Source organism: Argopecten irradians, chromosome 7 (genome assembly GCF_041381155.1).
Source record: "Argopecten irradians isolate NY chromosome 7, Ai_NY, whole genome shotgun sequence".
Classification (NCBI taxonomy): domain Eukaryota; kingdom Metazoa; phylum Mollusca; class Bivalvia; order Pectinida; family Pectinidae; genus Argopecten; species Argopecten irradians.
Genome location: NC_091140.1, coordinates 46,692,956 through 46,705,093, shown reverse-complemented (window position 1 = coordinate 46,705,093; position 12,138 = coordinate 46,692,956). Strand labels below are relative to the sequence as shown.

Sequence of the window (12,138 nt, the reverse complement as noted above, 5' to 3'; positions counted from 1 at the left end):
ATCATAACAAGTTACTAGTTGATAGTATTGATTTTTATTAAAATAAAAGGAGCATGCATCGTGAAAATTATTTTCTATTCCAACTAGACTCTGGCGTATGTTCGTATATAGCTGCGAATTGTTTCAAATTCAATACTAGTAATATAGCCATAGAAACAAAGCGCCTTCTTTGCCTAGATGTGGTAACGAAGCGTCTCCCTTACCTAGATGTGGTGGAATCTGATCATCTTGAGAGATGTAGATGTGAACTCCGCCAGAACCGTTCAGCTCTATCGGTTCTGATCGTGAACTTGACACGTTTGTCTGAAGGCAAGCGTCTCTAGTGGTATTAAGAATACATGGTGGAGCAAAGTCATCTTCATCCAATTGTTCTGTATCATTGTTTTGCCCCAAGCTTTGGTCCAAAATTTGTTCCATCGACTGATCATTATCTTTTTCATTTTCTTCGTTTTCTTCTTTCTCTTCGATAGTTTTGTCTTCATCCTTGCTGTCCTCTATGTTGTTATCTATTCATACGATATATATATTTGTGCAAAGAAATAAATGAAGATAAATGAAGATGATCAAAATGAAAGAAAGCATGAATATGACTTGGAACTAGCTATGCATACCGAGACATGTTCTTGAAATCCTGCAACCTTAGTGAATTTCCCTTTATTATGACAAAAAGCAAATTTAAAATCAATGACATTAAATAGGCCTCGATGAACAACTGATTAAGGCAAGTAATAAAAGTGTCCTAGATTGATAATGATTCATTAGAAGTGAAATATCTTACAGATAGATAAGCTGCGGCGTATGTTCTTTTGGGTTTTTTTGTTTTTTTTTTTGTTTTTTTTTTTTTTTTGCTTATGTTATTTTTGTTGGTTTTTTTGTAGGAAATCCCAGGCCCCTTTTGCACAAAACTTCTCACACTGAGATTTATCTCAATTTCAAATCCATGAGATTTTTCTCACTTGAGATTTTCTCAAATTTATCGGATTGAAAATGTTTTTTAATATATTCTAAACTTCTAATTTACCGTGTCGTTTTTTATCCCTCATGGAGTTTGTGTCGAATCACTGTTTCATAAAATTTTATTTAACTCGCTGAGACATTGTCGACGAAGCGTAGTCATTTCATATTTGAGACCACACTAGGGCTATCTTAAATATTTGAGTAAAAATCTCAAAGTTAAGATGAAATTTTCTGAGTAAGTACTTTGTGAAAGCCAATTTGAGAAAAAAACTCAGTTTTGAAATCGATCTTGAGCTCAAATCTCAAGCTGAGATAAATCTCACTTTGAGAAGTTTTGTGAAAGCGGGCCAGGCTTATTTTTGAGAACGGCCTATTTTCACACCTGTCTTACTTTCTAGTTAATTTATCATGTAATGTATACAAGGTTCAAATGATCTATCATCTAATTCAATTTACTACTATTGTTATGTATGACACTAAATACATGTAGTTATGAGATAAGGGAGATAACTCCTATAGCTTTATTATCAATACATTCTATAAAGGTCATATCATTAATTTAGGTTATAGAACTTTCTAGAATATTATCATGTATAAACAGATGTGTTTGTAAACATGTTGATTATAAGTAGAGATCTAGAATGATCTATTTCCAGAAAGTTCTGTGTGTTTATTTGTTTACTGTTTTTTGTTAGATATTTCTAGAAGTAGAAGGTTCTCCAATATTCTTGAACTAGGGTTTAGCTATATATACTCCAACTGTCCAAAGCTAATCAGAACTGTAATGAGACCTGTAATTAGACATATCAAGAATTGTACAGCGCCATATAAGATTCTATTGGGAGAGCTAGTGTGACTTTATCTGTGGATTATTACAAGACTTTGTGTGGATTTATTCATATTGCCTGGAACTTTACAAATCATCTGTGGACATTCATTTTCCTCGTGGATTTTTTATTTTTGTTAATTTGAAACCTGGAAGGATCAAGGATTATACCAGGACATTCGCATACAGATAAGTAACACTTTAAATCATCGTACTACTCTTGTACCACCACCAATTACTTTAGATATTGTAAACCATCTCTGTATAATATTGTATATATAATTAAATTGTGTTTTGAATTTAGCTGCTGGTTTCTCATTTCTGTTATTCGTTCATATAACAGAAATAAGGGGCTCGTCCGGGATCGATATTTATATTGTGAAATCTAACTTAAACATTTAGGCCTTACTATCAAAACTAATTTGAGGAAAGCTGAAATTAGGAATGTAATAATAAGATATTTTGTTAACAATGGCAAATTTGACTCTAGTGCATTAGATAGTATAGAGGAAACAGTCATTTCAGAAATCAAAATTAGACAAATGGAACTTGAACATGAAATGAAAATGAAGCAAATAGAGAAAGAAATGAGAGAAAGAGAAATAGAAAAGGAGTTAAGAGAAAAAGAAATAGACAAAGAAAGAGAGTTAAGAGAAAAAGAAATTGAGAAAGAATTAAAAGAAAAAGAGAGAGATAAGATGTTAGAGCTAGAGAAGCAAAAATTTCAAGCTGAAACAGAACTTAGAATGAAAGAATTAGAGCTAGCTTCTCAAGACGGTTCAAGTAATCCAACTTTTAGGGGTTTACAAGGAAATAGAGCTTTTGATGTCAGTAGAAATATTAGGTTAGTTCCTCCTTTTCAAGAGAAAGAAGTTGACAAGTATTTTCTGCATTTTGAGAAAATAGCTGATAGTATGAAATGGCCTGAAGATAAGCTTACAATGCTTCTTCAAAGTGTCTTGATTGGTAAAGCTAGAGACATTTATTTTTCTTTGTCTGTAGATGAGATTTCAAATTACCAAGTAGTCAAGAAAGCTATTTTGAAAGCTTATGAGTTAGTTCCTGAGGCTTACCGCCAGAAATTTCGAAACTCGAGAAAGAGAGAGGAACAAACTCATGTAGAATTTGCCAGAGAAAAAGAACAATTATTTAATAGGTGGTGTGATTCTAAAGAAATTGATGAGGATTTCGGTAAATTGAGGCAATTATTGTTGATAGAGGAGTTTAAACGTTGTGTCCACATAAATATAAAACTCACTTAGATGAGAGAAAGGTTGAAACACTCAGTGAAGCAGCTACAATGGCTGATGATTACGCTCTCACCCACAAAGGCTCATTTGCTAAAAACAGTTCTCAAGACAAAAACAGTACCACATGTACTAGTAAATTTGGTCAGCCTAGGAACCCAACCTTTAGTGGCCCTTCTAATGACAAACCAAAATTAGGTGATAAGAATAAGTCTGATTCTAAAACAGATCATAGGGCAGGTGTGTGGTCTCCTTCTGGTCCTGTTTGTAATTACTGCAAGAAAGTAGGGCATACTATGTCTGAATGTTATTCTCTCCAGCGTAAGGAGCAAAGGCGTAAACAGTCAGTTCCTTCTGTGTTAGCTATGTCAAAGCCTAGTCAGAAACTTAGTGATATTGTGGAAGATTCTAAAGTGTCTGTTGAAATTAAGAGCTCAGAGTCTGATAGTGTCTTGGAGAAGTACTCTCCCTTCATTTCTGAAGGTTTTGTTTCACTTACTAGTGATATTACTAACTTGAAACCTGTGAAGATTTTGCGAGATACTGGGGCTTCTCATTCTTTGATATTAGATGGCGTAGTGCCTTTGTCTGAGGAGACCTCATGTGGTAGTAGTGTTTTGCTTCAAGGTGTAGAGTTAGGTTTTGTTAATGTGCCTCTCCATTCTGTTTATTTAAAGTCAGACTTGGTTACTGGGCCTTTCACCATTGGTGTTAGACCGGAACTTCCCATAGAGGGCGTGTCGCTCATTTTAGGCAATGACTTGGCTGGAGAGAAAGTTAGGGTAGATCCCTTAGTGTCCAGTATCCCTGATAAAACAGATGATGCTGAGACTATTCAACAGGAATTTCCTGGTATTTCCCCTTCTTGTGCTGTAACTCGTTCAATGAGTAAGAAGGTTTCTGATGTTGCAGTAGTTGAGGATCATTATAGTCCAGGGTTAGGTGACACTTTCTTGGCTCATGATATAGAGGATATCGGGGGCAAGTGTGATCTTTTGAGCAATCCTGTAGACTTTGATAGTGATGGAGTTGTTCCTAACAAGGGTACTTCTTTGTCTGACATGATGAGTAAATCATCTTTGTGTAGAAAGGAGCTTATAGTAGAACAGGAAAAAGTTCCTGAAATCTCCTTACTGTGTAATCGGGCTTTGAGTGAGGAAGAGGCGGAGAAAGTCCCGGTTTGTTACTTCCGTAGGTCAGGTGTGTTGATGCGCAAGTGGCGCCCCCCTGATGTGTCTCCCGAGGAAGACTGGAAGGTTGTCAATCAAATAGTTGTCCCACCGAGGTATAGGCAAGATATTCTGAGTTTGTCTCATGACGTACCTATGGCAGGGCATTTAGGTGTGACCAAGACTTATAACAGGATCTTAGATCACTTCTTTTGGCCCAAGTTGAAACGGGATGTGGCTGATTTTTGTAGGTCTTGTCATACTTGTCAGGTGGTAGGGAAACCTAATCAGAAAATCCCTGTTGCACCTTTGCATCCCATTCCAGCATTTGAGGAACCATTTAGTAGAGTCATTATAGACTGTGTAGGTCCTCTACCCAAAACTAAGTCTGGGACCAAGACTTATAGCAGGATCTTAGATCACTTCTTTTGGCCCAAGTTGAAACGGGATGTGGCTGATTTTTGTAGGTCTTGTCATACTTGTCAGGTGGTAGGGAAACCTAATCAGAAAATCCCTGTTGCACCTTTGCATCCCATTCCAGCATTTGAGGAACCATTTAGTAGAGTCATTATAGACTGTGTAGGTCCTCTACCCAAAACTAAGTCTGGGAATGAGTATCTTTTAACTATTATGTGTGCTTCCACACACTTTCCTGAAGCCATTACACTAAGAAATATTAAGGCACCTAACATAGTCAAGGCTTTGGGTAAATTCTTTACCTTGGTTGGTCTTCCAAAAGCTGTCCAATCGGACCAAGGTTCAAATTTCATGTCTGGTATTTTTCGACAAGTCATGTACCAGCTCCAGATCAAGCAGTATAAGTCTAGTGCTTATCACCCAGAGTCTCAGGGTACTTTAGAACGTTTTCATCAGACATTGAAGAATATGATGAGATCTTATTGTTTTGAAAACACAAGAGATTGGGACGAAGGTATACACATGTTGTTGTTTGGCGTTAGAGAATCTGTACAAGAATCTCTTGGCTTCAGTCCTTTTGAACTTGTGTTTGGACACACTGTACGTGGTCCTTTGAACATTTTGAAAGACAAAATTTTGGACGAAGATTCTAAAGTGAATCTCTTAGGGTATGTGTCTAATTTTAAGCAAAGGTTGACAAGGGCATGTGAATTGGCAAAAGAAAATTTCGCCGTTATTCAAACCAAAATGAAAACATGGTATGATAAAGATGCCCGTGCAAGAAGTTTTGATCCAGGTGACAAAATTTTGGCTCTATTACCAATACCGAGTCAGCCTTTGCAAGCTAGATATTTTGGACCCTATTTTGTTGAGAAAAAGGTCGATGATGTTAACTTCATTATACAAACTCCAGGGAGGACAAGAAAACTCAATTATGTCATGTTAATATGCTTAAGAAATATGTAGATAGAGAAGAGAGCAAGACCTCTCAACCTATTGCTACTTTGGCCTCTGTACCATCACAAAGTGAAAGTACAGCTGATATTTGTAAATTAGACTTAGATGGTGGTGTACAAGATGTAGGTTTAGACTGTGGTGTTAAGTTACGGAACTCAGATGTGCTTGCGAACTTGGACAAGAAACTGTGTCATCTATCAGAAGAGGAACGCAATGAACTGAAAAATTTGATACTTGAGTTTAAACATTTGTTTCCGGATACACCAGGCAAAACAGATGCTATTTATCATGACGTGGATGTAGGCGATGCGCCACCTGTCAAGCAACATCCTTACCGTGTCAACCCTTTGAAAGAAGAACATTTAAAGAAAGAAATTCAATACATGTTGGACAATGATATTATTGAACCAAGCAAAAGTGAATGGAGCTCTCCATGTGTTCTGGTGCCAAAACCAGACATGACATACCGATTCTGTACTGACTTCAGAAAAGTAAACTCTGTCAGCAAAACAGACTCTTATCCAATTCCAAACAAAGTTGGCAAAGCCAAGTACGTAAGCAAATTTGACCTGTTGAAAGGGTATTGGTAGGTGCCATTAACAGAAAGAGCTAAAGAAGTGTCGGCATTTGTAACCTCACAAGGTTTGTACCAGTACAAAGTTATGCCGTTTGGTATGAAGAATGCCCCGGCAACATTTCAACGTCTTCTTAACAGCGTGATATCAGACCTGGAAGGCTGTGATGGATACATCGATGACGTCATCAACTACCACGACACGTGGGAAGGCCATCTACGCGGGATTCGTGAATTCTTCGAAAGACTCACTACCATGAAATTGACTGTAAACTTATTGAAATGTGAATTTTGTTATGCAACTGTTGAATTTTTAGGCCATGTTGTAGGACAGGGGCAGGTTAAACCTGTTCAGGCCAAAGTAGAATCAATTATAGATTTTCCATCTCCTGGAAGCAAGAGAGAGCTGATGAGATTTCTTGGTATGGCTGGATACTACAGAAAATTTGGCAAAATTTCTCTGTTATAGCAGCTCCACTTACTGCTTTGTTAAAAAAATGTCAAATTTGTCTGGTCAGACGAATGTAAGTCTGCCTTTGAGAAATTGAAAGCCATACTATCAAACTCACCAGTTCTGACTGCTCCAGATTTTAATAAACAGTTTAAACTGTTTGTTGACGCCAGCGATGTAGGTGTTGGTGCTGTTTTGATGCAAGAAGGTACTGAACAAATTGACCATCCAATTTGTTACTTCTCGAAAAAAATTTGACAAACACCAGAGAAATTATTCCACCATTGAGAAAGAATGTTTAGCGTTGATTTTGGCATTGAACCAATTTGATGTATATCTCTGCACTACAGTTGTGCCTGTGTTGGTCTTCACCGACCACAACCCTTTGACATTCATTGGGAAAATGAAAAACAAAAATCAAAGAATTCTCAGGTGGAGTTTGACTTTGCAAGAGTACAATCTTGACATCAAACATATCAAAGGAAAAGACAATATTCTAGCTGATGTTTTATCAAGGATTTAAATATGACTTGATATGTCAAGAAAGTTTCCTTTTCAAGAAAACTTTCTTTTCTTTAAGGAGGGGTGTGTTATGTATGACACTAAATACATGTAGTTATGAGATAAGGGAGATAACTCCTATAGCTTTATTATCAATACATCCTATAAAGGTCATATCATTAATTTAGGTTATAGAACTTTCTAGAATATTATCATGTATAAACAAATGTGTTTGTAAACATGTTGATTATAAGTAGAGATCTAGAATGATCTATTTCCAGAAAGTTCTGTGTGTTTATTTGTTTACTGTTTTTTGTTAGATATTTCTAGAAGTAGAAGGTTCTCCAATATTCTTGAACTAGGGTTTAGCTATATATACTCCAACTGTCCAAAGCTAATCAGAACTGTAATGAGACCTGTAATTAGACATATCAAGAATTGTACAGCGCCATATAAGATTCTATTGGGAGAGCTAGTGTGACTTTATCTGTGGATTATTACAACACTTTGTGTGGATTTATTCATATTGCCTGGAACTTTACAAATCATCTGTGGACATTCATTTTCCTCGTGGATTTTTGATTATTGTTAATTTGAAACCTGGAAGGATCAAGGATTATACCAGGACATTCGCATACAGATAAGTAACACTTTAAATCACCGTACTACTCTTGTACCACCACCAATCACTTTAGATATTGTAAACCATCTCTGTATAATATTGTATATATAATTAAATTGTGTTTTGAATTTAGCTGCTGGTTTCTCATTTCTGTTATTCGTTCATGTAACACAATTTATCACTGCAGCTATCCACTAGGATCACAATTATTAGTTTGGTACAAGTAAGATATTTGATAAACACATGTAACTAAAAAATACCTTCGTCGTAAATTGAGATAAGTCATGTGAGTGCTTGTATACATGTGTTATCTGTTGTCCTATTGTCTTCAATGTCATGACAATAAAATATACAGAAATGAAATGAAACTATTCAATAGAAAGGTAAGGAAAACACTAATTGGGAAGACTTTTTTATGAGTGAATGTATCTTTTTCTCATTTTTTTATTGACTTTACGTGAACATACCTCGGTAAACATCTAATGATGTAATATATTCATATGTAAATGAATATAAATCCACGAATATTTATTAGTTACAAAAAATGTTGCGTGACATGATACATTACTGCGATTAAAATCAATACAATCGCAAGACCATTGGAGTTATCTCCCTTTATATAGAAGTCGGCAGCGGGTATTGAATTACTTTTTTGAATTTGATCCTTCGACTCATTTCTTTCCATCAGATTGAAATTCCCTAAAATGAAATTTCCCAAAACTTTATTGTTATTTTAAAGGCGTTGATTTGTTGGACTTTTTTCTTATATTATAATAACGATTCTTCATAATTATGAGGTGACTGAGCATCAATAATTTTTCAATTCATAACATATAATGTATACACTATCATAAGCAAAGTGAACTCGACAATTACTGATTTGTTTGTTGCTGTTTTTATTCGTAAACAGTTTTTTCCCACTTAAGTATATATATAAATTGTCATAATTCAAAACAAATCACCGTGGCAACTAATGATTAAACAATAACAAAATTTTGTTGATAGTGGTCTTGCAATTGTAGATGAAGTAAGTATTGGCAAACCAAATGTTAAATCACAATGTGTCACTACTCAATGTGGCCACTTGGTGTTGCGAATACACACAAAATCATCGGTACCTTTACATGAACATTTGGTATTGGAACCCCCTCTCATGTAACAGGTTTGTGAACCTGTGCAATCAGGATTTGCACGTGTACGATATGTCATTGTTTCTGAAATAAAATCATTAATTTCTGTGAAAGTTGTTCTTATTTTGGCGGGGTTGTATTTTAGCGCGAAACACATCAATTGAATGTAGATTGATGTACTTTAAGAAATAAATAGCAATTAAAACTAAAAGCCGTCGTAATTAAGTTTTTGTCGATTTTTGCCAAAGTCAAATTTGCTAAAGTAAGACTGCCGCTAAAATAGGAACATCTGTAATAATTATTCCGTTCATGACACATCAAAAAGCAAGAAAAAATGCAGTAAGCGGTAATACAAAATTATATGGTTAATGAGCGATCATATAAGCCATGTTCAAGTGACATTTTACACCTAACATTTGACCTTCGACCTACCTACGGATGAGAAATCCGGAACAGGAAGTTGATCGTCCTGAACCACGTAGATGTGAAGACCTTTGCTTTTGCTCACAAGATGTATCGGAGCAGTATCATTCAGACTTCTATTACCTGCGTCGAAACTTCTATTTCCCGCATCGAAACTTCTATTGCCTGCATCAAAACTTCTATTTCCGGCTTCAAAACTTTTGTTAGCACCACTTGGTTGTAGGAATGTTTCCCTTGGTTTGTTTACAGTTGGAATGATTTCACTCTCCATCACGTCCTGTTTAGGGACTACAAAATAAAAATCAACAATGTTATTTTTTCATGTGTTGTCAAAAACGCTCTGAGTGATCCTACACAGCAAAATACTGTATTTTGAAGTCTTGTTTACAGTTGGCAATGAGAGTTTAAATGCGTTTGTCAGTAGTTAAAACAGAGTTTCTTTCAAATGACAAGTTGCGCGCATTCGATACCTCTAAATTCCTACCCCCATATCCATGCTGCCTGAAAGTTTTCACCATTATCTTTGTAACGAAACATTAACCAATCATTTGAAATTGAAGCTTTCTGTTTGTATTTTCTCAGGATGAAGGTTTTCTAATTTGTAATCAGGATGCAGCTTGTTAAATTGGCGCATTCAAAACACATTTTGCAAGAAATTAACAAAATTTCTTAAAAGCGAAAAAATATTGCAGAATCCTTTTAGCACAGGGAAACATGCGGTTACTGTTATGCAACATATGCTCCGACTGGGTCAATCTTAACTATTTAATATACATACAACATGCTGTTTACAAACACAACATTCCGAATAGCAAACTCTGAGAATCATGGCATTTACTTCCAAGTATGCTCGACAAGATTTCTTTCGCCGATGTAACATCACCATCCTCCTCTTCTAATTGTAACGCTCGGCACTTCTCTAGAGCGGCCTCTAAAGCAGCTCCTTCACAGGCACGAGTGGCCCTTCGTAACTCCTTTCGACATATCATGCGCTCTGGATAAAAAGATAATCGAAACAACAGTTATAAGATTTATTACCATGTACATTTTGTGAACACTGCATAATGTTTTAATTTCTATATCACAGCGGTACTGTAGTTTCGTATGTATCGAAAATAATTACTGAAAAGAAGTAAAACTTGAGTTCCATTGAAATATTGATCAATTTGTTTATAAATGTAAATTTTACTGCTATCATTTCACTTATCCTCTGCTTGGTCAATTCTATTTTGTCTAGGCTTACAAAATACGAGCTTACACAGATTCTTTATTTGTAATTAAATATAGATTTTATTTTAGAGACTTATGTTGTTGTATGCAAAACATAAGGAAAGGTGATCACTGCAATTCACTATGTGTTGGAAGAAAATGTTAATTAGATCATGATTGGCCTACAAAAGCGTGAATTCAAGCAAATCAAAATTGGTTTTGGTTACATACTCATTTTCACGACTGTAAATAACAAAATAAAGTAAATGTGACACAAACTAACGAAGGAAAACGGATATCAAATGATACGGAAACAAAAAAAGGGAGTAAAACAATGAAACAGTAGACATTTGATGAGAAAATGTATTACGCCATATTAATGTCATTCCTTTATGGAAGCAACTGGAGGCCAAATGTAGTAACAAAATGATAATCTATTACTTAAGGATTGAATTTCTGTGGTCACAGTATGAACACCGCGGATACAGAATATACCATTTTCGCAAATTGCGTGTGCATAAAAGAATTTTATACACCTCGGTAATTGATAAATATACTGCCAAGTTAAGCATTTAAAATGGTTTGAGAGGATACAGAGGAGACCTAATGGTAGACAAATAGATTTCGAATGCTTCAAGAAAGCTATTTCTGGGTATTCTGAAGTGTATATCCCATTGGATCCAGTTTTGATTAAATTAAAATCTCATTATTAGAATAAGGACTAAAATTTGGAAGATTGTGATTCAATAAACCGTAGTTTCAGATGCAACATAATCTATAATATACCAAATATATAGCACACCTTCCTCAATTTCTAGTTCTCCCAACACTGCTTCGCCGTTGGCGATTTCGATGGCCATTTTCTCGGCGTTGACCTCCCTCATTCGTGTCACCCATTTTAAAACTTTTACCCGGTCTCTTTGTTTGATAGCCTGCATCAACCGCTGGGTCAGTCGCATTTGTTCTGAAAGGGCCATACAACGCAAATGACAAAACAAAGTTATAAGATTGTTTCAAATTCACACATGACATGTAGCGCACAATTTTCGTTTTAGGAACTCGTCAGGCACGAGGCACTTTTGATTAATATCTGAATCGATAAACCCATTTAAGTACATGGTATTCATTTCCAAAACAGACAGATAAGATTTTATGCTCATTAATTTGTCACTAGGTGGTTAATTTTACTCTCGCATAACAAACTCAAAAGCGTTTTCTCTGATTAACATTATGTTTGTTAGATTCTCGATTTTTTAGTGTTTTATGTGCAAATAGTTGACTGCCAGGGTTTGGCCATGGATTCAGCATCCGTACATAATTGTCCTCTATTAAGAGAGTTCTGATTCAATAAGATTCTCGATTTATGTTCTTGTGAAAATGGGAGTATTCTACTTACTTTCTTCCTCAAGTGCCCTCAACTCATCCAGAGCCTTCTGGAACAGTTGTTCCTGCTTCATCTCGATTTGTAAGGAATCTTCTTTTGCTACAACCTTTAAGAGAAATAGAGTCTCTAAAATATATATAATTTTAAAGTGAAACTGTGAAAAGTCCTTTCTCGAAGTTATGGCATCTCGAAACATTACCATTTTTGTGTAATTAATAATATGTTTTTCTATTTGATCGTTTTTTGGGAGGAAACCAGTTACCATTAATTC

At 35.5% G+C, this 12,138-nt stretch overlaps 1 protein-coding gene across 5 annotated transcripts in view; it reads right to left on the bottom strand.

Moving 5' to 3' along the window:
• The window catches only part of LOC138326712 (uncharacterized), a 42,148-nt gene that overhangs the window by 6,905 nt on the left and 23,105 nt on the right, over positions 1-12,138 (bottom strand). For 2 of the 5 annotated variants that reach the window (XM_069272722.1, XM_069272721.1), the window contains exons 6-10: positions 11,880-11,973; positions 11,286-11,447; positions 10,113-10,268; positions 9,284-9,562; positions 204-506 (exon numbers count right to left, since the gene is read on the bottom strand). In XM_069272722.1, the coding sequence (XP_069128823.1) occupies positions 204-506; positions 9,284-9,562; positions 10,113-10,268; positions 11,286-11,447; positions 11,880-11,973 (994 nt within the window). Of the gene's footprint in view, positions 1-203; positions 507-8,839; positions 8,936-9,283; positions 9,563-10,112; positions 10,269-11,285; positions 11,448-11,879; positions 11,974-12,138 lie in introns of all 5 variants that reach the window. The other 3 variants (XM_069272724.1, XM_069272725.1, XM_069272723.1) reach the window with 2 other exon arrangements.